Source organism: Falco rusticolus, chromosome 6 (assembly GCF_015220075.1).
Source record: "Falco rusticolus isolate bFalRus1 chromosome 6, bFalRus1.pri, whole genome shotgun sequence".
Taxonomy (NCBI): Eukaryota; Metazoa; Chordata; class Aves; order Falconiformes; family Falconidae; genus Falco; species Falco rusticolus.
In genome coordinates, this window is record NC_051192.1 from 32,423,825 (window position 1) to 32,451,358 (window position 27,534).

Sequence of the window (27,534 nt, forward strand, 5' to 3'; positions counted from 1 at the left end):
TTGATCATTAGATATGAAATACATGTAGGAGATTTCTGCCCATGCAATACATATTACCTGATGACAACTTCAGGATTCCTTCATTTATTGCTGTTAACTGAAGTTGAATGATCTTGTCACAGAAAAGAAATGGTGAAGAAGTCTTTGATTTATCCTCCTGAAATCTTCAGGTGCTGGATTTAGAATCCAATGTGAAATTCCTGAGTGTGCTGGGTAAATGTTTTCAACACCAGCTTAATATTTTTCCACTTATCACATAGCAAATGTACTGTCAAATTTTGCAGTGTGGTGCTAAAGGAGAAACACAAAGGGACATGCAGGAGTAAGGTATGGCATGCATACAGAGAGAGTGTAAACATTAGTAAACAGGTTCTGCAACTACTCCAGTATAGGTCATTAAGAAATGAGAACTTCCCAGGGAAGTTGTGCTAAATTGTAGCACCGTGTCTCTAATTTTTGCCCTTGAAATCAGTGAACTGTGAGTCAGGTTTAATTATTAACACATTTGGGTGGCAAAGGGGAAAATACTGAGGGATAAAAAACAAAAGAAGTGACTGCTTGTGTAGGTGGTGAGGAACAGCAATGTTTTTATTAAGAAGGTAGAAACAGTCAACATCGATACAGAGAGCTGGTTCTGGAGCCAGTTAAAATTTCCATGGAAAATCAGCTAATATGTGACAATATTGCTAAAAGTGAAAGGAAAAGGATAAATATGTGGGGGAAAACCCAGCATGGTGGAGTCTGCAACCTACAGCTATCCAGTTTTACTTTCAAGGGTAAATATAGCAGAATTATTGCATCTCTGATTCCCAGGAATCTGTGAACTCATGACTTCCCTTACACTTGTATACTTTAGGAGTAGAACAGACACCATGAACTGAAGTTCTTGAGGCCTGAGCTAACACTAGAGCAACAAAAGTTGCAGTTGAAATAACTGCAAATGTTTTAATGCTCTTCAAATATTCTTTCAGATCAATAACCTTTGCTGGCTTTAGAAAAGGTTTAAAAATTTCTGCCAAGAAATACGATAAGATGATGCTGAGGTTGTTGTTTGTTTGGTGTTTTTTATTATTATTTTTGAATCTGTTGGAAAATATAGCAACATTTTTTTCTGATTTCTGTGCTTAAAAATGAGTCAATAAAGCGATCAAAGCTTCTCAAACACTTGGCCACAATACAACAGGAGTTTAAAGATAAGGCTATATTTTTTTGTTGTTTTGTTAGGAAATAACAAGAAAAAAACCCAGATACCATTTATGGAAAAAAGAAAAGTAAAAAAAAAAAAAAAGAAAGAAAAAAAAATTAGTTATTATGCCAGGGAAATCACTGCAGACTGCTTACCTGATCTTTCTTAGGACAGCGGCACAAGGCAGGAAATCTCACACTACTGGGAAATCTCTAAATAAGCCGGAAGCAACTGACAAGTGTAAAGGTATTCTTGGAGTACAGCAAAGCTTCAAACAAGCTAAAAAAATACTTCAAGAGTATGTCAGACAACAGAATCAAAAAATTAAAGACACGAGTTCAATAGTAAAATCAGCCTTGGACAGAAATGGTGTTAGGCTGATATTTGAATTTTACTGCCTGCTCAGGTGATATTTGGATTACTTGCTGGGTATATTTCAGCAGTTTTAATCTCTTGATTCAAAATTAATTTAATTTAAAACAAATTTATCCTTATAAATAACTTGGAATAAGAACTTCATAGTGGTATCTATAATGATTATTTTTTTAAAAAATTATGTTAACTGGGAAGGAAGATAACATAGTGACAAAGTAGCATTTATACTGATGATCTAATAGCAGTTACGTCAATGCAGTTAGATATATTTTCCCCTCCCAGGTCTCAAGCATTTACATTAAAAACAAAAATGAACCCTTATTTCAGCAGTGGAGCTAAAATTCTTCTTTGTTATTTCTAGAAAGACAGAACTCTTTTTTTTTTCCCTTTTATTCACGCAGTGCCGTATGCACATTTAGAATTTATTAATATTTTGTAGTTTGTTTTTCTGGCTAGAAAACACTGATCAGAGCTTAAAATGTCATCATAAGAGGTGTCTGAGTAAAACTGCATCCCTTTTTCTCTGGAGGTATCTCAATTGGTTGTGCAGCTCTCCCACTTGAGGATAATATGTAACAAGCAGGAATAGAAACGTATTTTTTTACACTGAGATCAAACCTCCAACATGTTCTTTTGTGCTATTCATTACTTTTCTATCTGCAAGACATTTTTTTCTCTGTTTCACCTTAGGATTTTAAGCCCTGATTTGAGGTCTTCAGAATTAGAGGCTACTGCATCAGACTCTTGTCCATCCATACTGTCTTTCTTAATATTTATCCAGCAATAAGAGTGATCTTATCCAGATAGAGGGTACTTAACCTTAAACAAGTACATTTTAAACACTTAGAAATGATGTTCTTTTACATACATCTTTCACAACTGATCTGTAGTTCAAGAATCAAAAAGAAGTGTTATTTATATCACAGAATACATTCCTGTTAGGTATCTATTACTGAAAGGGTTAGACCAAGTCTACTCTGCATGGTCTGGGAGAGTTTCACCTCTCCCTGAGCAACCTTCTGCCTGGCAAACTATCATTTAGAAGTACAATGGATATCATAGCTATTTGCAAATCAAGACTGTTTTTCATAGAACTGTTCTTTAATAAATATTTGTCTGGAGACACAACAACCCTTGTGACATATCAGTCATACAACAGTCTTGCTGTCTTCCAGTTGTGAAACTAAATGAGCCCAAGCCTTCTTTTCTGCTTTCTAATTCCTAAGAATTAAGATAAAATGAGAAAATTAACCATAATGTGAACTCTTACAGCAGTCTGTTAATTACATCTCTGTGTCCCAGATCCTTTGGATACTGTGGATACTTTACAGATCCTGGCTAAGGTCCATTTCTTACTTGCTTTCTAACATGTAGAGAGTGAAGGAAGCAAACTAATCATATACAAGTTTTTGAATTTGCTGGACAGCACATGGTCTTTTCCCAGTGACTTCCTTTGATTTCTTTATTACTATGCTAAATCCACAAGATTTGTAATAGGGTGGGTATCAAAAAGCGTATGCGAAGGAGCTGCAGACTTGCCATATCGAACAGATATTCTCACCCAATCTGTCACAGCAGTGATTTATACATGCTGGCTACAGATCATTTTTAGACAGGATTCTGAACAGTGCAATTCATGCCAGAGTCAAGAAACTAGGGAACATGTTTCTTAAAACAAAGATCCAGGACTTCCCTGTAGTTAGGCAGATGTTCCTTTATCTTTCTTTCATCAATAAAAATGTTGAACTGCAGGCTTTTTAAGGCTTAATTTCAGCAGGTTTGTATATAGTGGTCTTTCAGTTTCCACAACAAAATAAAGTATTAAGCCAGAAATCCCTGCTGAATCAAAACAGTTGTACAGTCCAGCCTCTGGCTTCTTTCCAGTGAAAGTGAGGGGATCTGCAATCTGCACTTGAGACCTTCTGTAAGACTTGCCATTTATTAGTTTAAATGTTCTGCAAGAATTTCCCATGGGATATCTAAAGAAAAAGATCCACTTCATTGCTTCCTAATACACCTTCAGCAGGCAAAAGCATTAGCACACTTAGAAGAACTGCTCTGGGGTAAATAGGGAATGCGTGTTAGAGATCCCAGCCACACAGCAGCCTCTTATGATACTTCATCTAGCATTTTATTCCAAAATGAATACCACAGGGATGTCATCATGACAATAGGTTCTCAAACTGGGAGCATGCAAAGTTTCTACAGAATTAATTCATCCAAAGGCGCTGCAAATGATGCAGCTGGACAAAGGACTAGGTTTCACTACCCTGTTCTCCCCATCCATTCACCCCCAGGCAAATGTGGTCACAGGCTGGGTGAGACAAGTGAGTGTTCAGTAATGAGAAAGGACAGAGATTTCTAAGGATTCCTCTCTACCCAGGTCTGCCTTCTGCTGCTCTGCCCTGTTAACCCAATGAACATTTGCATAAGCCCTGAGATGAATTCATGATGATACCACTAAGCCAAGACTTTCTGATTCCTTTGGACCGGTTCTGTCTGGTGTGGGAGAGTTGGTTTTCTAATTTTATAGCTAGATCTATGTGACAAGTCTATGGGTGTTCTAGATTCCCATCTTGTCATTTTAATGCCAAACTGCTTTGCAGTTTCTTCCATTGCTTTTCTACAGAAAGTGGTCCTGCAGCTAAGAGATTGCAAACATAAGCTAATTGTTCTTTTATCATGTTGCCATTTCATTAGTGTTCTGGGACAGAATCCAACTGCCATGGAAGTTTTCTTAATCCTCCAACTCTAATTTTTTGCTGGCCACTACTGAACTGACAATGATACTTTGACATTTTTCTTCTTACCCACCACGATCACCATCATCACCACCCCCTGCTCCCTTGGAGTTTTATCTTTCTGGCTTTTGTTCCCAAGTGCTTATGTGAGGCACAGATCCTGTCTGTGTTTTAGATTTATCTTTTTCTTCTGTCAGTGATATTGTATTTTTTATGCCTTCAAGATGGAACCATATTCTCCAATGACCTCTCATGGCTTATGTATTTGAACAATATCTTATTTACTTAACCTTTAACTCACTCTTTTCTGTTTTGAGACTTTTTCTTTAACTCTCTGCAGTATTAATATTCTTATCTTCCTTACCCTCCTTGCTCTGAAAATTCTCATGTTTGTTCTCTGTATTACTACTGCTATGGGATGTCTGTAATGAAGAAGTGAGGGCAAAAAAATTCCTAACCATGAGGAGAGGTGACCAGCAAAAAAGCAGTGAGATTTGGGTAATCCACTGAAATTTCTTGTAGGCAAAAGGACAGCAGAGCTTTTCTGTGAGACTCTGTTTCTTTTGAAGTATTATCAAAGAATTAGGACATATCTGCCAAACATTACTTGAAGTCCCAGCAGTGTGTTCACTCACCATCTGAAGTTCTAAAGGAGGATGGGGAGAAATAAATGACTGGATCTGTTTAATGATTTACATAATGATAGTCAGGTTTGGCAATAAGTGCTTACACAAAAAGTTGTCTAACATTTTCCATTACAGGTTTTTGATATTTAACCACTTTTACGAGTGGGCTACAGTTAAGTCCTTCAACCTAAAGTTTTGCCTAAGTCTATTTATTATTTTACAGTTAAAGTGACTCAACCTTTCTGATCATCTAGAGCAAAGGAATTAAAAACAATGGGGTTTTATATATATATATATATATCTCCATTACACTAATGAGTTCTAATAATTCTTTTTTGTAATGTCAGTGTGACATTTGACATGGAAAGAAAGACAGAAGAAATGCCACAGGGCATTGTTTCAGGCTGTCATTTGTCCCCATCACAAATTCATCTAGCTTTGTTTGAATAGGCAGGGATTTCAAATTAGGGGATGGCAGCAAACTCTAGGCAAGAGAGCCAGCGTGCAGCCATCCGTCCCACAACTGAGCAGCAGTGCTGAGGGAGCAGACTCTGCTCCTGCTGAACAGACGGATGAACCCTGGGGGCTGCACAGGCTCTCCCTCTGCCCATCCTCTCCTGGCTCAAGCAACTGGCACCTGTGCAGGATGGAGAACAAAAGAGACCATCCTTTCTTTGCACCATCCATGTGGAGGAAAGAAAGCAAGCCATCGTTCACTGTAGGGAAAGGGAGGAGGGAAAACTGCAGAAGCCTCTAGCCTATTTGATTGTAACTGCTGGGGTGTTCCCCTCTTTGATTTTGTTGCCTGGATTGGCTCAGGTCTGTTCTGAGAGGCTGAGGGTCTCTAATGACTCATGTGTAGATGAGCATCTCTCTGTAATATTGTTTAGGGGGTTCTTTTTGTTTTCAATCTTTCAATGTTTTCTTTAAACAAGATAGAAATTATTTATACCTACGTATTAACAGAAGACTTATCTGGGAGCTACAAGAGCCTTATCCTCCTGCTATCATCAGCACATGTGGAGGACACTGATCATCACATGTTTTTAACTGTGGCTACCTGACTGTGTAACACCCTCTACCTACAGTACAAGCGCAGTTGTGAAAATGCCTATGCACACATACTTTTACATGCACCAGAATAAGAGTCTATTAAAGCTGCAAATGCAGCACCTGAGACCAGGAAAGTTCCAGAATTGAAGCTGCTTCTGTGACCTTTATTTAGCCACCTGTGTTGCTGAATTATGTTACAGTCTTTAATTGCGTGATCAAAGTGAGCATCTCCTTATTAGTGCACAACATGGGTTTCTTTCACTGATAATGAGTAACGTGGTTGCCTTCAGTGCCCCAGACTCATTTGTGGCAGAAATTTCTCATCTCTAACATGGGACTAATAACTATTACCCTGCCCAGCCAGGGTCTTAGGAAGGCAATTCATGCTTAAGATGTACTTGTAAGCTGCAGTAAGTCAGCTGGCCTAAGAAAACCTGACAAACCTCAGTAAATAAAGCACAAAGCTGAAATGGGTGATGAAGGTTAAAAGAAATACTGAACAGTATCATCCAGTGAACCTCTGCTGTGATAGATGAAAAACAATTGGATGTTGATGTAAATTAACATGGGTAACTTCTCATTCTCACATTTCTTAATTTTCCAGTATTTTAATTAAATTTCCTTTGGATACTTGGAAGCATCTTTTTTTGGTTTGTGGTTTTGTTTTTTTTTTTTTTTTTTTCTTTGCATGAAATAAACTATTGTGCTTGGACAGGAAATTATTTTTGAAACTTCTAAGCAATCAGGCCAGCAGCATATTCTGATTTAATCCAAGCATGAAATATAACCATGAACTTTAGCTTGTATAGTTACAAATTCTTTCAATGGTCACAAAATTATCCTGTTGATCTTAAGGCAAAAGCAGTTAAAAAATGACAGTGTTTTCCTACTGGGTGTTTCAGTACTTATTTCCACAGACTGGGAGGAGTATGCACTTGGAATTGGAGAGCAGAAGAAACCTGTTCAATTTTCATTATACCTTACAGAATTTGGAATAATTCAGTCTGGTCTCTTAAAAAACCCATTGCTTTTCCAAGCAAAGTTATCAGTCTGTCATGCTGTTGTCTCCTGTCATAAAACTGTCATCACAGTCTCTCTGATGTGGCAATGCTGGGGGCACTGGCGAAGATTCTTTGCTCAGTGGTGCTCAGATTTTGCATGGCAAACTAGGTTGCTGCAATGAAAGTCACATGGCTCTTCTGCCACAATATGGGAGCTTCCATGCCTTTCATTACTAATGTCATCAAATACCATCTTGACATCTAGATATATTTCCACCCCATTTGAAAGATCAGTTGTTTATTCCCTTTCTGTTGACCTTTCTTACCTCCTTATAATTTGTTGAGCTATCATCCTTTCAACAACTTGCTATGTGTTTCTTTTCCTAAAAAGTGCTGAGGCAGGGTCTGTGTAACATTGTTTATCAAAATAATGGGTATGCCTTTTCCATCTGAGCTGTACATACAGTCATAATGCCAAGGAAGATCTGTAAGAATCTAAGAACTGGAAGAAAATCTGAGTTGGGAGGAACCCCTGAAAATCTTCTTGCCCAACACCCCTCTCAAAGCAAAGCAAAGCTGTGTAATCTTATGTTTCAAGGCAGCTTTTGGACCCTATAGTCATACTGTTGAGTTTCTTGACTGCATTTGCTATATCTCCTAATGTTGTTATATCACAAATTATGCTGTAATTGATTGTATTAATGACAAATTCATATGCATCTTGTACCTTGCAAGTTAGTTTAATTCCCTCATCATGTAATTCTCAAGATTTTTTTTAACAACTTGTTTAATTTAAAGGTTAAATAATTTACTTAGTTTCCAATTTGCTGAATTAGAATTGCTATAAAAAGAACATGTAGTCTAGACTTAGCGTGGTATAATATCTATACTGAACAATGGTTGTTTTCAGGTTATACATCCAAACAGAACTGTAGTTATAATTTGATTTTCTATACCATCCACATATTTCAATGATGAATTTTCAAGAACTCTAGAACACTATACTCCAGAGGAGGTTTTTTTACCTAAATATTTTCCAACAAGTTCCCAGCCTTTGAGTCTTTCATTAATCACTACTTTGTTGTAGAAAATAGTCTTCTGAAATTGTAAATGTTTCTTGCCAGAACTATTTTAACTAGCACATAATCAGTACTTTGTATATATTTTTTTTTATCATGAGCAATACATAATTTTTTCATGAAGCATTTTACCTCTTGAGAATGTGAAAAATGACAGACTTTTTTTAATGCCTAAAGAAATAATGTGATGTTTTTAATAAGAACTACTCTGTGATTAAGGGTTCACATTCCAAATAGCTGTGACTTCTTGTTGTACCTTTATATGAAGATCTAATTTTATTCTATTTTATTTGTTAGTTCTGATGCAGTTATGGTCTCCATGGAAGTTTGTGACCCTGACTCATGTAATGCGAGGAAAACATTTTTAAAATAGTATGTTTCTTAGTTAAAAGATTGGTTAAACTACAGATACAAACTGGAAAAAAAAAAAAAAGCTCATTAAATTTTTGTGGGAATGTTGTGTCATCTCTGTAGGACAAGCTAGGGCTATTTAGAACATCTCAGCAATGTGTTGTCATATAATAATCTGTCCTAATTCCTGTCAGAGAGATCCAGTTCCTTCATTTGCAAAGCTTTTCTTGTTTCAAAATGTTTTAAATGAGGTAAGGTTGTATTTTTGCGTGGTTTTTTGGTTCTTTAAATTAGTGGCATATAGAGCACAGTTTCCTTACCTACCATACTCTGTGAATTTTATCTCATAATGGCTTTGTTCATCAGTGTCTTATCTGTAGATGCTGCTTCCTTTCCCTTTGACTACCAGTACCATATGTTTCTTTGTAAAAGAGATGTAAAAATCATTTTGGCAAAACCCATCTGCAGTGAGTATATAAAAAAATAAAATAAAATGCACAAAGACATAGTCTATTAGTATCTCAGCACTAGCAGTTCTTCCTACAAAAGAAATGGCATTTTCAGGGTTATACAGGCTACCCATGTAAAACCTGTATTTGGCACCTCTGCATACTGAAACTGTCCAACTAGCTGATAAGCGGGCACCATGCCACTGAAGCAGATGGGCATAGCTGTAGAGAGCCAAAAGACAATGTATGTGCATCAAGTGTGGATGTTGGTGGCAGGCTTCCCAGTCAGTGATGTCTTAACGATTAAATGTCCTGAGTTTTTTTGCATCTGTAGTTACAGAGATGCCAGACTTACTCCTGGATGGTGTTTGAAAATCTCTCCTGTTTTATTTTTAAATTATAAAGAACTTTTTGAGAATGCTCAATCTAGAAGGTAGTTGTGACAAGGTTAACAGTAAAGGAAATAGTAACAATAACCTGTTCCAATCCAAAATAGGCACATGCGCTCACCCAAAACTGAGATGCAACTCAGAGCTCCAGAGGAAGGAGGCTGAAAGCATTATTTAGTGTATTTGAGATATGTGGTTGAGAGAAGCAACAGGTACTTTCAAAGAAAGAAAGTCAGATACAGTCAGAGAAATGCAATTACCGTAATTTTACCAAAAAAGAAGGATTTGGAAGTTACGTCATGATTGAAAGAGGCTCAAAGGCATGGATAAGGAACATTATGCTAATCTTTGATTGTATCACGTTTAGGGAAACAGAATTTGGCTAGTCTATGTATATTAAGAGGACTGTACCACAGAATTATCTGGTTACATCACTGGTTTCTCAGAACTGGAAGAGCCTAATGCTTACAATATTTTTAGCTAATATTTTTGTGATGCAGGTTGAAAGTGAAGGAAAAGACAGTTTCCGTAAGATGCTCTGAGAAGGTTTCTTATTGTTTCTTGAATAACACGCAGCCAAACACACATGCAGAGACAGGTATAAACCTTCCTGAGAAAGGCCGTAATTCATCTAATAAACAAAGTGTGCTGGTGATTTGAGTAAAGTCAGATATTGATTGATTGACAAATGAAGAAGGTATTTTTAGATTAGTACTTCCTTTGAATATGTGCAGTCTGGTTTTAGTGTGAAATAAATGTTTTTTAGACACACACAGTCTTAAATTTCCCTGAAGAAATTAGAAAAAGAGGTCCACTTTGCATTTTATGCTCTTTCAGAAAGAGTGATATTTGAGTATCTACTTTTATTTTATTGTTATAACTTCGATTCTTTTTTATCTCATTGAATACATTTGAGATTGAAAAAGACTGGGAAAAAAAAAAAAAGAAAAAGCCCCATATTACATTAAAACATGCTGATCTTGCCAAAACAGGCAGTCTCAACAATCAGATGTACCAGAAGGGTAGTATGTTCTTTGTCTTCCTCTCTCCCCTACCTGTGGCTCATTAGCATCACTCAGTGAGTCAGTCACATTCATCTGGGCAGGGTGACAATCTCACAGGCATGCACTCCCTACACAAGGAAGTTGCATCTAACCCTGTGCTCACCATGAAGCTAGTTTTTGTGCTTCTAGAATTTGGCTCTGTCCACTCCAGCTGTCATAGCCTCCTAAAGAAAATTTGGCTCCATAGTACAGTTGGCTCTAAACAGCTGTGCTAGTTTTGGTCGCCTTAGAGGTGAACACTCTGCAGGTCCAATTTATGTATGTTTGTTATTTCAAAAGATTGGGGAGTAACATTTGCAGTTGACTGGTACTTTCAAAACAGCCACTAACGTCCCAAAACAGAGCTGCCAGCCAGTGACTTCGAAACTCTGTGCTCTGTTCTTCAATCTTGAAACATAAATTCTGTTAGTATATTAGCCATGCGCCTTTTTTTTTTTCCAAAATTCTGGAGTGGTGTCAGGAATTTTTGAAAAGTTGTGCTTTAGGAAACAGTTTACAGAGAAGTAAGAAAGCACCTGAAGTTCCTGATTTATTTTTCCTATGACAAATATATCTTCAGCTTCAATTGAATCTCCTTTGGAATATGAACAACGAAGACTAAACTGAAAGCCCTGTGAACTCAGTGGCCAAGCTCCTCATGGCTTTGACTGTTAAGGTGTTAAGTCAGAGAAAATGGAAGGAAGAAAAAAATACCTGGGAAGTTGAATACAAACCTCCCAATTTATCAAAAAGATCTTATTGTAAATGGCTTAGTTTTAGCAAGAATTTTGATGTAGTCACTGAGGAAGATAGATTCCCTTTATAAATAGTTGCAGTTGGCACTCAAATACTGAAGCATCAATAAAAGAATCTAGATAAATGTCAGTAGATTTCTGTTCCTAGCAGCAGTATCTATTGATTTTATTTTTTGCATTCTGTTAAAAATGAGCACTGAAAGAATTCTGAGTGCCTTGATTTGTATTTTTAATAGGGAATTTGAATGGGCACAGCTGCTAAAAACTCCATTAAAATAAACTGTTCAATGACTTAATTATAATCAAGATTTTTCTTTTCAGATATTTCTGAAAAGGCCAGAGACACCAAGGAAACAGTCAATACATGTGTAGCTCCACCAACATGCTGATGTCTGAAGCAAATTATGGTTTCCCTCCTTTCCAGTGAGAAGCTCTTCTTGTTAGATTACAACAAGAATATACTTCTGTTTATTTTATCTGGACAAAACCACCTTGCCTTCCTGGCTGCACATTGTCCAGCTCAAGCAGAGGGAGAGACAATGTTCCTACTCATGTCTGGTCACTCAGCAGAATAGATAGGTTCCTCATAGGGCTGCCTGAAGTTGAAAAGGACCTAGAGAAGTGGTCCTCAGCTGGGCAGGCTGGTTTACCCTGTGTGAAATACCAGTGTATGGCAGTGTGAGCATGGTACAGAGTCCACATGGAGAAGCACTGCCACCCCACAGAGGGGTTGGGCAATCAGTGAGGCTTGTTGGACCACCCTGAAGAACTGGTAGTGTCAGTGGAGCCTCTCGTGGTGGTCGCCAGAGTGGACAAAACAGCGAGGGAGCAACTCCACTTCTTGCTAGGGGGCTATTCACATATTATGAAGAAAAGTTATTACACAATGTATTCTTGAGCATTTTTCCAAATCTTTCTTAACAATTGAGGCAGACTTGTACATGCAAGACCGTTCTTCCACCTATCACATTTCTGTTAAATGTATGGGATTTTTTTGCATTGGGTTCATACCATAACAAGAGTCATTCTTAGATAAAGCCTTGAATAAAGCAGTAGGAGTTTATACTAGCCAGTGATCTTGTTCATGTTTCTTTTAATTGGTAAATCACTAGTAAAATATTCTGTGGTTACAGTGAAATTTTACAGCAACAATTCCTGCAATTTCCCCCTGAGATTTAATAATAAAAAATAACCATAGAAGTTCGTTTGAATTCTTGTGAATGCAATTTCTACACTGACCACTATATACAAACTCTTAAGGAAATCCAGGGCTTGAAATGTTTAGTGTCTTAAAAATGGTGTAGAAGGCAGGATTTCGAAAATTTCTTTTTAAATACTTCTAGGTTTTGCATTGAAGAACCAAATGACCTCCAAAATCACATCATTTTAATTTCTATCTTTTTTTCTATGCCAACAATAATATGAATTTAACAGCTGATAAGAACGGCTCAAAAAATAGTGCCATTTTAAAGCCATTATTTCAGGTTTTTAGATCTTGTATAGCATTGATTTCTAGTACTCACAGCATTTGAGGTATAACCTGGTAGATTCATGTTGGAATTGAAGCAGAGACATAGAAGATCAAAACAGCACTATTTTAAGCTTTACTATTACCTGACCATCTCCAGTTATGTCTTGAAAAATAGATGTATGACTAGACTTCTAATATAAAGAAAGCATTTTGAGCTCTATTTGAGAATGATCTGTTATAATTTTCCCATTACATTTAATTAGTCATTTCTATTTTGAGAGACTTTACAATCTCTCCCACAAACAAAAGAAAGGATGCTGAAAAAAACTAGGAAAGTAGTGTAAGAGGAAAAATATTAATCCATTTGTGAATATATGCATGTATATGTATGTGTCAGCAGCTGGGTGGATATGTGCTGTGTTATAGTAAATTGACTGTTCAGATATTTGAAGTTGCTTCCTGCTGGCAAATGTTTCATAACAAAGGTGTGATCAAAAGAAATACAGGAATTGAATGATGAGTGAAGCCAAACCAATTAAATCTCTACTCCTAAGTCAAAAAGATTGAATAGTTATGTCCTGTTAAAATTTCTGCCTTACATTACGTTCTCGAGTATATAAAATGCACTTTTGTTATAAAGGTCATGAGCTTTAACATACAGATGCAAGAGAAACCTAAAAAAATCCCAAAACTAACCAACAAAACAAAAAAAAAAAGAAAAAAGAAAAGAATTTGAGATTACAAGAAAAAAATTCTCTGCTCCCCATTTGTAAGGAAAATGGCAGAAATACTGCCTTTTTAAAGAAAAGATGTTTTAAAGTAAGCCCTTAGTTACAGAATACTTTCTGTATACTATCTAGATCTTTGGGGATCTAGAATATTTGTAACAACCTAGTGTAATGTAGTAGATTGACTGAACAATGCTAAAATATAAGTTATGTATTTCTGTGTTCTTTTACATTTTGGCCATTCACCCTTATAGCATCATATGAAAATAAATCGTTATTTATTAAGAATAAAGTCACTACACTGAGGAAATATTATGTATCTTTCTTATAAATGCTGTATGTATGGGCTGATATGTCTCCTGATTTGTTCATGGGTTTTGGAATGGAGGTTTGTCATTTAGTGTTTAGGGTAATATTTTAAGAAGGTACAGTTGGACACTGAAGCAGAAGCTGAAAAGCAAACTAAAGTGATGCAGTACCCAAAAGCAGCTGCCATGTTAGCACTTCTCTCAGTCTTTTCCACTGAAACCTAAAAAGCTGTGAAGCCAAGAAGCAGAAAATGAACAAATGAATGACTCAAGCTTAAGCATTAAAGGACTATCAGTGTGTGCAGGATACAAGAGACATTTGTTCTCAGAAGATATCTCTTCAGCAGTCCTTTGGGAATAGTTTGCACTGGTGACATTTAAATCGCTTACTTCTTTTTGTTTATGTGTAAAAAAAGGAGGTGCGTATCTGAACAGTGTAGTACAGAGTTTCTATCTCATTTTTGATGTCACGAGTGCAAGATTTTTAATGGGCTCTGTGACACTGGGAATTTTGCCTTGAAGGAGTTTAGCTTTCCAGACAGCAAGGGTGGAGTGACCTGTGTCAGACACTGAGAAATTAACTGATCCCTGGAAGTGCCTTTTGTTTGCAAATGACTGTAACAGGAATCTAGACACTGCTCAGAGGAGGACATCTGCATTGCAGACATCAAAATGTGGGCAGATGGATACCACTCCAGCAAGTAATATGCTCTGTAGAAATCCAGATTCTTTTATGCAGAAGGAGTTGGAGCTATGTCTTCAGAAAAAAATACATCTATGCTGTGTGTTCTGAGCCCAGCATAAATCTGGCACACACGAAAATGGAAACAAACCAGAAGCAGCTAAATTAATAAAGGAGCCCAGTGAGTATATCCCAAGCTGTAAACTCCTGGCTGTGAGTAGACTGAGCAGTGACTGCACATCACAGCAATGTGCTGGGCTGTGGGCTGTCCCTCCATCCGTTTGTGACCCGACCAGAATGTGCCTCAGCTTTCTTCCTGCCTTTGATGCTTATGAATCCTTCCCACACAAATTAAGGGGAAAATTGAGTTACTATACTCCTATACAAAATCGGAGCTTATAACTGAGCCCAAGGAGCTCGAAAGTTTATACATAGCCACTGGGTGTACAGAAGCATCTGGGAAGAAATTTTAAGCAGTACTTCCTCTAGATCTGCAAGAAGTATTGCTCAGGAGTGAAAACCCAAACCAACAGTAACTTTCTGTTTGGTAGTGACCAGTTTTCATGTAGTTGACAGTTTTGCAGCTTTCAGTCAGTTTTGCAGAGGACACTAATTATTGAGGTGTAATGTAAATGAAGTAAAATATCAGAGAATTTTTTTTACCTGAGGGAGCAAAGTGAAGGAGAACATATGTATACTTTGTGACTGAGGAAAGGCTGAAGAGCCAAGGACTCAATGCAAAAGTGTTAAAATTTCGCTGATAACCACAAGCAGAAAAACTAGACCATCATTGCAATTTGAGACAGAAAAATCCAACTCTAAAATGGATCATACAAAATCAATTCACATTCACTTAGAAACAGAAACTCACAAAGATGGACAGTGCTCTGACACTATAACTATGTTTGATTAAAAATATTTTTTTAAAAAAGAGGCAAGAAAAGGTGCAAGTCCTGACAATATGAAGAATTCAGCCAAGCAAAACTACTTCAAGCTACACGCTGCGGCAACCTACAAGCAATGAAAAACATCCAGAGTATTATGTTATTCTGCAAGAGCTTCCCAGTACATTCAAGAAAGTGAATGAACATTTATTGAAGTTTAACTGGTTGCACAAAGCCCTCTGCTGCCAAGAAAGTTATTGTTTGTTGTCAATGCTACTGGTTTTGGCCCTGAGCTGTCTACCATTGAGACCTGTAGGTAAATGCTGGGCAAGGAAACTTTCACTGGATCATTAACAGCAGAGCACGGTTGCTCTTTGTGTTAGGTTGCTGAGAGCAGTAGTTCTGCTTAAAACAGCTGGTCCTCATGCATTCAATAACTGAATCTCTCCTGGGCATGAATTTAGCTCCTGATTCCTCTTTGGAGTCAGATGTGGTTTCTGATCCTGCTCTGCTCTGAAGGCTTCCTGCTGAGGTGTGGCTACTGCTGGCTTCTAGAGCTGGACCTTCCACCACAGTGTGCTGCCCACACCCTCATCAGCTCTCAGGGGAATGCCTCAGGAAATGGGAATAGGAAGGAAAGAGAAAAATGTGCAGAGATGATTAAATTAGAGGATGGCTACTAAGTGGCTACATGAACTCACCCTGCAGACTGCTGACATTGCCAGTTCAAATTGACGTCTCCCCAGAGCAGTTCAGGTGAGGTTCCAGGAAGACGGAAACAAGAGGCAGAACTTTTGCTGTTTGGTGCTGAAGAGGTTTGAACAGGCAATACCACAGGTTATGACAGTTAAATCATGGACTTTGCTGTTCAGGAACAGCTGACTCCACCAAATAGTTGTTTCTATTTCAGAGGGGCTTTTCGAAGGTAACAAGAGCTGTAGGCATCTCAAAAATTAGCTGAATGTTATCGTTAAGTTTACATAGTATGTTGGTGCCAAGTATTCAGAATTTCATTTGTTATCAGATTTGATGGGGAAAAGATAAGTTTGAAAATTGTATTTCAAAGTGATGTATCTTCACAGACAGGAAATCATGGGAAAATAAATTTAGAAGCAAAGATAGTGATAACTGTGGACAGTTGTTACCATGTTACTGGAAAGTGGTGCTCTTCCCAGACATACTGGGCTCAAGGTAATCTTTGAACAACTCAAGTATTGCTGCCCAAATAGCATAAGCAATCACATTTTTAATTGCTATGGCAAATGTAGTAACTATCATTTTAGAAACACTCAGCTTCTTTTTCCTGAATGGAGCATGATATTAGGGCATAATATTTAGAAGAATCTGAAACTAAAATTGTGTACAATTCTAAAAAGAAGTCGCAAGTCACTAATCGCAGCAACAATTAAATTTCTTTGAATTGCACGAGGTAATATCTTGTAGATCTGGAGCCCTTGTATCCCTCAGTCAAATGTGATTGCAATTGACTCACATATCCAGAAAGAATTTGGGAGCAAGAGAAATATCATGTAAAGTTCGGGGGGGTGTGGGGGGGGGGGAGTTGGGGGAAGGCTTAAATTTCAAATGCTCATAGCTGTCAGAGTCACTCACTATTTATGCTCAAAAGGTATGGGACATATTTCTCTTTCAGGTAAAGTGACAACAAAAATATTAAATGTGAGTTCTGGTGACTAGGTTTATATCAAGGACACTAGTAGGTTACCTGGACCATTGGTTCCTGTGCCCTTGTGATCATTTTTCTATTGGGCTGTGGAATTAATTTGATTTCTTTGACCTTCAGTTTCCCTATTAGTAAAATGGAGATAATGCGACTTAACCAACTTTGAGAGAACTGTGAAGAGAGATGTATGGATTCTTAGTACTGTTACAAGAACTTTAATATTTCAGTTCCCATTCCCTAAAAAAAAAGACATCCTATATGAATTTGTGATGATTCATAGCAAATTTTCAAACCTGTAACTATACAGTATCAATAAATCATAAAGCAGGTAATTCTTCTCATAATTCTTTGTAGAGTGTTATAAATTCATGTTTACTTGAAGAATGGTTAGTCTATTCTAGATATGAGCTGTGTTTATATAATTTATTTTACCAAATAATAACTTCTACCGATTGCTACAACCTTGCAAAATAGTAAGTATTTAAATCTTCAGTCTTAACCTTCCAGTTATTCCCCTTTCCAGTGCAGATTTCCATAAAAATAATAAGCTGTGTTGTCATTGCTATGCCTCCTGATGGTATCTCCTGCTTGGTCAAACATGTGTTCATCAAGATTCTTGTCTTGTTGATATGTGACTGCTACAGCATTGTGGTGGCTTCTGTCAGATAACGCAGCTGTCTTGAACTCCCACACATAGGACCAAAAAATACAGTTATAGACCTTTGAAGAACTCTTATTAAATGTATTTCTAATTAGATACATATAAAAGAGAGTACCAGAGGGATTTGTTCATTGTCATAGACCCTCAGAGATGAATTCCGCAACAATTTGCTGAAGCACATAGGCAACAAGAGGCATTTATGACGGCATGCGATCTGGAGATAAAAGATGTGCTAGATCTGAAGCATCTTAAATAAGCAGTGGGAAGCAAAAGCATCCTTGTATTTCAAGACAATTATACTCAGTGTTTATTCACAGAATTCAGACAGCAATCACTTAATATAACAGTTCAAAAGGAATCAATTTAAAACATACTTTTAAGACATTTTTAAACCGTATCTTGTAGTTCATCTGCAGATGCTTGTTAAAAGAGTGTATCTAAAAGTCAGATAAATTTGTCATTTTTTTGGTGATAGCCTAAACAGTGGAAAAGATTCACTTCTCTGTGTTAAGCATAAAGGTCTCTGCTGGGACAAGCAGCTCCCAAGTGCCTTGGAGTGCCTTCCAGTGTTTTGCTGGATGTGTGTGCAAGGGAGTCTTTTTAATCAGCTGTTGCTTACATGCAATGTAACAAGCTGTGCCATGAACAACAGATCTAATGAAACCTAGTTTCCAGTGGCTCTTTCCCACATATTTTTCCCCTTTGTGTTGATGGATAAAAGATGGTCTTGTAACTTAATAGAGTGTATCTTCCCATTTGTAGGCCTATTTTCCTGAAACTTTTGTGAAATATTATCTTTGAGTCTTCTAGTCTTTTGTCCAGTTCATTTAAAATTCTTTAGGATCACAGAAGTTATTTCAAGGGAACAGATTTGCTGCTTAAGTCTTATTTTGTTTAAAGGATATTGCTGCTTAAGTCTTATTTCTTTGGGAAAACAATCTAATGTATTATTTAGAATTTTCACTGTAAGAAATCCAATTACCTTTGTTTGTCAGATGGAATACTTGTATTAACTACATCAGAGTATACGTATATTCGTATATAACATTAAGTTATTAAAATAATGTGCTAAAAGCAGCAAGCTAAAATGCTGCAAAGTTAGAAAAAAGGCCAAATTAAATTTATTGAATCTTGAATAATGTTTACTGTTCTTGTTCTGGTAGTTATAATGCTCCATGTTACATGCAAAGCTAGGTGTACCATGAGCAAACTCCAGGAAAATAAAATGCTGAATATACTTAATATCTCAGAGCTGGGTTAAAAAAAAAAAAAAAAAAAAAAAGGAAAAGAAAGAGAGTGTTATTACCATGTTAAGTTCCTGTTTTCCAAAGCTTTATGAGCAGCCTGTGCTTAAAGAGTAGATATGCATTAGAGAGGCCATGAAATCTCCATTCCTGGAGTTATTCAGACCTCAACTGGATAAATATCTGCACAACTTGATCTACGCTGGTCATGCTTTGAGCAGAGATTGGACCAAGTGACCTCAGAGCATCCCTTCTGACCCAAACAAATCTATGATCTGTGACCATATCTATGGGCCAGAAAGACCTGTCCTATAAAATATATGTAACCTACATGCTTTACCTAAAATTACTTCTGTGTAAAGCAGTTTGAACCTTTAAAACTGTGTTAGCTTCCATTAGTCCAAAACAATATTTATCATAATTCTTTAAAATCTGTACATGGCCTACCTAATAGCTAAGTTGGTTGGTAATTATTTGGCTATCTATAAAAATAAGAAATTGAAAGAGGCCTAAATCTTACTCATGTTAGATATAGTCTCAGTTTAGATCTCCCAAGAAAGGACAGAGTTGTATTGTTTTCACAGGATCTAGAAGACTGAATAGAAAAAGGCATGTTGAATGATAGACAATCTGATGCAAAACAGCACTTTTAAAAGAAATGCAAGAAGCATTCTACATAAGTTGTCACTCAATTTAGAGAATGAGATTGTCGTTCATGAAAAACAATGGTTTGTCCTATATTTTTGTAAGAGGCGGTTAGTGTTAAGTCAAAAATATTGTTTGCTTATTCGGAAGGTGATATAATACAGATGTGTGCAGAAAACAGTGTTTCCTGATTTGGAAAGTAATTTAATAAAATTTAATCAGTACAGTTTGGAGGAAAGACAACAAAACAAGAGTAAGTTAAATACTTGAGAGAAACGGGTTGGTGATATGAAAGAAAGGAAATACCCCTCAGCTAAAACAGGTAGGGAATAGTGTTGTGTCTCTGTTGTGTTTCACACATGTGCAGTGCTGTAGGTGTGTGGAATGAAATTATCAAGCATGCAGAATTGAATTGTGAACAACTAGAGGATAGCTACAATAGCCATTAGAAAAACATTTGTAGATCCTAAGGTTTATTAGATGATGGAATAATTTGTCAAGGGAAGCTCTCAAGCACATTAGATAAGAGTAGCACAGCAGGTCAAACTTTATTATACAAGATGCTCCAGCGTTACAGCAGGGAAATGTAGTTTCCCATCCTAACACATAAGGTCTTATGAATACAAAAAAGAAACAAAGTAGTGGACAGGAGAGAAAACATGTACTGCATTACTCACATCAAATATGTGACTAAGTTTGGCAACCACCAATGAACTGTTATTGCTTAAGCATGAATACTTCTGCTATACACTGTAAAACAAAACAAAACCAAAAATGAACCCAAAGAAACTGGCAATTTAAAATATAGTCTACTCCTGAGAGTGTTGAATAATTATGAACCATGTTTTGGAGATGTCATGGGCAAATCCCTCCATATTTTGCAGAAATGCTGCAAAATAACCTATATATATATGTTTATTTTCTTAAGGTTGTATATATAGTTTTAGTTTCTTGAGACTAAATCCAAAATGTTGCAGAATCTAGTGCCTAAATCAATTAGATTTTGTTATTTAGTAAATTATGTTTCAATAACTATTTGAATAAACAGCTCTGCACTTCTCACACGTAATTCATGTTACATGCCTCTCTTGATATTGCATGTTCCCCATTTGAACAGAAATAAGAGATCCAGATTAGTCTTAAATTCAAATATCAGGCCTCTCAACTGTTTTCTCAGAAACAGATATTCTGCTATGACTGAGTACTCACTAGTTCACTCTAGATTGTGTCTGTGAAACGGAAGAATTTATTCTTAATTCTCTTTTATATGTAACATTTTTATTCATATGCTCCATATTTATAATCTGGTTTTGTTTTGGATTGAATTACTGGTCTAATGAACTAAATTTAACTTAGTTGATAGTGAAATCATTAACGCACTGTTTCTCTCTTCCTTTCTGCAGTATGCTGTCTGGCTGGTCCTTTGGGTTACATGGAACGTGTTTGTTATCTGCTTCTATTTGGAGGCTGGGGACCTTTCAAAGGTAATTTACCACTGGATACATTTAAGCCATCAGCACTTTGTTAACAGGCCCCAGTTGAAAGGCTTGTTGTGTTTCACTCATCCTCTTAGTGTTATTAGAATGAGGGTAATATGATCAAAATTTGGACTTTTCTGGTTATGTTAGAAATTTTTAACCTAGACAGTAATGAGCATATAGCTTCTAATGCCCACAACAATAATGGCATATATGTTTTTGAAGAAAATGATGTCTTTTTCCCGCTCAGTAATTCCGCAATGCAAATTTCACCTCTGTGATTTCATGAATACAAAAGATTACTATCTCAAGGGTAAAAAATATTTATTGTACCATTTAGCTTGCTGTTACTTAGCTGGATTCCTTTCAGGGATCCATGGCATACTAATTGTAAAACAAGGTGTCTTTCATTACATTAAAATGTAAACTTAGGTGCCAGAATAGATTGCCATTTGGCTACAGCAGGTTTTTTTAACTGTGCTTCTTGTAGGAATGTTATGATTGAACACTTATACACCATCAAAATGCATAGGAAAAATACATTTTCCTAAGAATTAGAATTTATGGGGTTTTATTGACACTGTAAGTGGTAACAATAAAGTTACAGTTGGTAATGGACTCAAACCAACATCGCGGAGCAAAACTCCTACTAAGGTGTTCCCAGAAGGCTGGCAATTTGCAGGATAAAAGATTAGCAGTGGTAACAAATTGTTAAAGTAATAAGCTTCAGCTGAGTCTAAATATTGCTGCCCATGCTGAGTTATGCTTACAGTGGTGCGAACTGACCATCAAGGAGAATCTCATGTGTGAAAGAGATCACATTCTCTTCTTGATGCAGATATTTAATTACTGTTCCTGATTAAAGGGAGTTTAGCGAACTGTAAATTACAGATGTAATGCTCAGATCCTTTGTGAGTTGCTGGTATGTTACCATGCAGCAAGTTAAACACAATTATAGTCAGAATAAATGAGGCAAGGATACTTCCTTACCTGTATTTTCTTTCATATTGCCCCCAAAGTAAAAAACCAAAAACCCTGGAGACAGGGATATTTCATCCCCATGTATACTATTTCTTCAAAAGGATAAGAATCTCATTTCCTGATAGTGTGAAGTAATTTTCTGCAGATAAAACATTGCACTTCCTGGATTTTAAAATTTCAGATAGGCCCAATGTCATTAAAAGCTTGGCAAACACATAGTAAATAAAAGAACTTGCATATATTATCTTTTATTTGGTTAAAATTCTTTTGTATTACTAAGTTAACTAATGTGTATAACAAACCCGGTACCTCTTGTACAATTATACTCAACCCAATCCCCCCTCTTTCCACCTGCTTGTTTCAGCCACCTGCATTCCCAAACTTGTAAATTTTGGGACGATTAATGTGTCTGGGGAGGTGAAACAGGGTGGGAAAGAAAGCAGAAAGGAGGAGCAGCTGTTTGAGCACTGTTTTACTAAGTGTAAAAACAGCTTAAGAACACTAGTAAGAGGTAGTTGGAATAAAGATAGACCAAAAGCAGTATCTAAACCTGGAACTGATTTTTTCTGAAGTCTAGGGCTGTGTCATCTAGAGTGTTTCCCAACCAGCCATATGGTTTCAGGCTTATATTTGGATGCAGTTAAAAATTTTATTCAGCCTTTAGAGGTATTATTTGTTCCACTGATATGATCTACGTTGACGTACCCAGTGGAGTATATTCTTTCCACTTCAGCTGGTTTTTCAGACCAACAGCACTGATAAAGAGGGAGAAAAGGAAAATATAGATTTAAGAAATAGGTACAGATTGACTCATTGACAAAAGATTTCATTCACACATGGGACATCACTCTCCCTTTCAAGTACAAAGGGTATGTCAAAACTTCCCTAAATGATCAAATCTTCTGCAAGACCTAGGACCCAGAAATATGTGTCTAATGGAAAGATACCCAACTGTCTGGGTGGATAAAACTTATCTTCCTGTTCTACACCTTCAGAGGCTCCAACCATTTTATAGATGTAGGTATCTCACAAAATAGATCATTTTAAGTTTTATGCCTCTCAGTCACATTCATATGTCTTGCACTGAATCTTCTTTATTATTTATATTTTTATCTGGGAGTAACTGTAACTTCAAATCTGTTATGATACTCCTGTGTATTTTTTTTTGTTTGGATTGGCACATAGAACGTTGAGAAAAGCTCTGGGTCTAAACTGGTTCTAAATAGAGAATAAAAAATAACCTTTGGGTAAGTACCAGAGAGATGCCTCTGAGGTTGTAAACCATGAGAGAGGATCCTGCACAGCATGGCTTTAGGAATTGATAAGTTAAAATTACAGCCTAATAATAGTTCAGCTGGGTATAGTTTATTTTTATATATATAATTTCTAGCTTTCTACCAAATAAAAGAAAGAAAGTTTTTTTTAAAAGTTTTGAGAACAGCTTTTATTCTACCTGTACATGCATCAATTTTTCCATTTTCACCTGCTAATACAATGGAGAGGATGTATTTCAGTTGTTAATATACCTTATTACAAAAGGCTTCCTAGCTTCATCCTTTTTTATTTTAGTTGTGGGGGTGGAGGTCATGACATTTTTATAACTTCTCCTTATTACACTGAAACAGGCCTGCAAAGACTCAGAAATTCTTAGAATGATGAGGTAATCATCTCTGAAGAGACTGAGGAGGCTCAAGGATTATTAGTGAATGGCCATGCAAATCTGTTTGCATTATACACCATTAAAATCATATATATCTTGTGGAAATGGCATCATACTAAGTATTTTCTGTCCTTGAGGCATGGTTGTCTTTGCTGAAACTTTTTCACAGCAAGCTGGAATATTTATGTCTTTGTGACAAGGAGGAAGTGCAATCACTTGTTCTTAACCTTGATTGTTGCTTGGATTTGTGAATGAATGTCTAGAAGACCCACTTCTCAGATTTACTTTTCAGTATTACTCCTCAATAATATTTAATTAATCTGTGTTTTTTGCATGCTGGTGAGTGCCATAATCAGTAAAAGTAGGCCTTTCAGGAGTAGTTTTATTTTGGCCTGCAGCTAAGCAAATGGAACATACAAAAAGTATGACCTCTTGTCTTGAATGAGGTACATCTGAAGTACACTAGTGAAACAAAAAGGAAAACATAATAGCATCTCTGAGAAAATTTAATATTTCAATTCGTTGTTTAAATATATCAAGTAAATACACAAGGAACTAGATTCAACTATCTTGGAACTAAAAAAAAAAAAAAAAAAATTAAAAAAAATGCCCCAAACCCCAAACAAAGTTAACAGTCTGTTTAGCATTTTTTACTATTTTCTTCAGCCAAAATTTCCATTTACTTCTATGGAATTCAGCTGCACCCTCTGAATAAAAAGCCTTAGTAAAAATAGTGCTGAAAATGTCCATGTAATGGAGACGGCACTTTTGCTTCAGGGCATTTAAAAGCTTCCCCTAATGATGTCTGAGGGTCCTACAAGCAGAATAGAAGCAGAATAAGAACTACCAAACTCCCAATTTTAGTTTAAAATTAATAGATATTTTTTCATTGAAAAAAATGCATGGCTGAGTTTGTGCTGGTGCCTTGACAAGTATGGGAGTGTAGAGAAACTGCTGTCAGCTACTGGAAATCAAGACAGAGGCTGGACCTGGGGGACTGGACAAGGGGGACCAGCTGGGGTTCAGGAACCGAAGCAGCCCTTGCTGCACATGGTTCCAGCTTTGTGCCGGTACTTTTCATTCTCCTTGTATGCAGCCCCATATCTTGTGTGACCAGATAGAGGAGTTCTCTCACTGCTGCCTGGCTGAGCTCCAGTATAGCTTTGCTGTAGTCCCTACAGTACTATGTTAATGTGACCAAGAACATACTTTTTAAAAACTTGCTTTAACTGTCAAAATTGACTTCATTTCTATTTGTGTGGCATTCTTGACATCTTCGTTATCTATACCTAATAACATACAAAGGTTACATTTAATATATTAAATCATAAGGTTGTACTTATGTATCTTTTGACACAAAAATTAGGTGTTTGAAAGTCAGATGCTCCAGTATCAAGAAGTGCCAGAATTAAGATTGCTTGTATAAGCATAATTTAAATCTCTCTGTAAAATAATTTTTATATAGCTTTTAATTATGCAGTTGCAACTGTATTTTTTTCTTTTTCATGATACTTTCCTTGATCTCTGTACAGCATTGCCTATCTTAGAGAGGAACCAGGTTTGGGAATTGAGTGAGGCTGCCATACTGGGTCTTACTCCATGTATTGCAGCAGTCAGAAAAAACTTATTAAAGAGGCAAGGAAAAAAATAATAATTGTGCTTTTCTTACTGTGTGTGGCCATTACATATTTTGTTTTCTCCTTATTGGCCATTACGTAATTAATTTCCATACTTCATACAAATAAATCCTGTACTTCAACTCTGCTCTGAAGACAGGTAGAACTATGAAAGCTTATGTACAGAACTGTGGCACCTAAGAACCCTAAGCACAGTGGCAATAGCTCACCATGTGTAAAGTGCAGTTCCTCATTATTTTAGCACTCATTCTACAGATCTGAGTTAGAAGCTACTGTTCTTTAAAAGAATTGTTGCTACTTGCATTCAAATGAGGTTACTTCCTTTCCTATATTGTCCTGAGCTGCAACAGGAGGAACAGGAAAGAATAGGAAAGATTAAAAAAAATACACATTTAAAATTGAAATTATTAAATATGATAAAAAGAACTGAATATATTGTACCTATTAAAATGTAAACTAAAGGAAAATATGGATTCAGATTGTTTTCTGCCAGAAGTTTTAAGGAAAATCAAATGTTTCTGAACACATTTTCTCCTACTCACCCCAAATATCTGCAAATATAAGATAACTTGGACCCACAAAATCACAGACTAATTTGTGTTGGAAGAGACCTCTCAAGGTCTCTTAATCCAGTCCTCTGCTCAGAGCAGCACCAGCTTCAAAGTTAGATCAGGTTGCTCAGTTTTAGCCAGTCGAGTTTTAAAAGTCTTTAAGGATGGAAATTTCACAACCTCTCTAGTTCTTAACCATTCTCATTGTGAAAAATTTTCTCCTGATATGCAGTTGAAATTTCTAGTGCTAAAACCTGTGACATTGCCTCTTAATCTTTCACTACGTACCTCTGAGAAGAGTCATGCTACATCTTTTCTAACACCCCCTATATGCTTTTAACTGATGTTGAGTTCTTCAGCTTTCTTTTTGTCATTTCTGTAGTTGAATTTGTATTTCCAACCACACATCTTGTTGCTCCTCACAATAAAAAAGCCAATTATCATGTAATTAAATAATCAGTTCACTTTTCACAATTTTACATGCTTTACTATGGAAGAAAAATGCATAATCCTCACATATATGTAAAGCTATATAGTATCTTAAGGAAAATGTAGAAAGATGAAAGTTATCCTTGTTATCTGTAAGAAGTAGTAATACAATTCAAAAAGAATTATTATTCTTTAGTTCAAAGACATTATGATTTATATCAACATTTAATTTGCCTGATATTGTCTTTAAGGAAATGCTGAAAACCTTGCATAAAAAACTTGCAGTCAAATGAAATGATGAAAATATGTAATTCTTCCCCTTTCCTGCTGAGGTAAGTATGAATGAGAAGGTTTAACCAAAACTTGGTGAAGTCTCCCCAGTAACTAATAGGGAACTGATAGACAGCTCTGGGAGTGCAGTGGAACTACTGGGGAAATGAAAAGAAGGTTTAGGGAGAGAGTTTGCTGCTGGTTTATTATCCGCAAGTATTACCCACTGTGTAGCTGAACTGGAAGTTTGACTGTTTTCCACATCAGGAAAGCAGAGTAAATAAAGACAAATGTAAGAAATTATGTTAGCAGGATTACCCAACTGTCAGTGTGTGCTGTAATTAAAATCAGTGTCTTCAGACTCATAGTTTTGGTTCATAGTTAAGGCCAGAAGGGACTTCAGGATATGGCTAATCCATTCTCCTGCCTCCAGCTGGGCTCAGCAACCAGCCTGGACTATGGGAGAGCATCTGATGCAGAAGATCTTAAGGAGGAAATGAGCAGTTTAGAAATACACCCACAGGTCACATTAATGTATTAACAATTTTTCACCACTGGTAAGTCCACCTTTCCCTTGTTGACCTGAGGTGTTGGTCCAGGATTAGCCAGATATGGCTGACTTCTAGTGGCTGTAGTGCAGTCCATCCTCTCTCTTTTCCTTCTCCATTGGATGACACTAATGCAGCAATGGTCATAGCACCTCCTGCCAACAGACACATTAATGTCAGCCCTGCATATGGAGGTTTCCTTCTACCATTCTCATCTATCCCCACCATCTTATCCAGCAAAGTTATAAGGATCAACTAGAAACAGCCACCTCGTAGTATTTTTCCACTTGAATATCCCATCATTGGCAAGCAATGCATCCACCTATATATCTGACTTTCACATACCACTGCTTGGATTGATACCTACTTGCTCTGAAGTGCAGTTTTTATCCATATGCAAATTAACTACAATAATGCAAATTACCTCCGGATATTATTTGCATAGCTTGTCACTCATGATGCTTAAAAAACATGCTGGCTATGAGTGCTGAAGACTTTATGCAGCTAATATACTCTAATTTTAAAGGGACAGTTTGATACTTAGATGAAGCTGCTGAAAGAAAGAAACAGAAGAAACGGTTCATTCCATTCATCTCCAGTATAACTCAGTTGTAACATAACAAAGAAC

The 27,534-nt window shown here is 36.6% G+C and overlaps 1 protein-coding gene across 1 annotated transcript in view; it reads left to right on the forward strand.

The window, feature by feature from the left end:
* The window catches only part of NKAIN2 (sodium/potassium transporting ATPase interacting 2), a 573,334-nt gene that overhangs the window by 283,968 nt on the left and 261,832 nt on the right, over positions 1–27,534 (forward strand). The window contains exon 3 of the mRNA XM_037393060.1: positions 20,756–20,836. Within this exon, the coding sequence (XP_037248957.1) occupies positions 20,756–20,836 (81 nt within the window). The remainder of the gene's footprint in view (positions 1–20,755; positions 20,837–27,534) is intronic.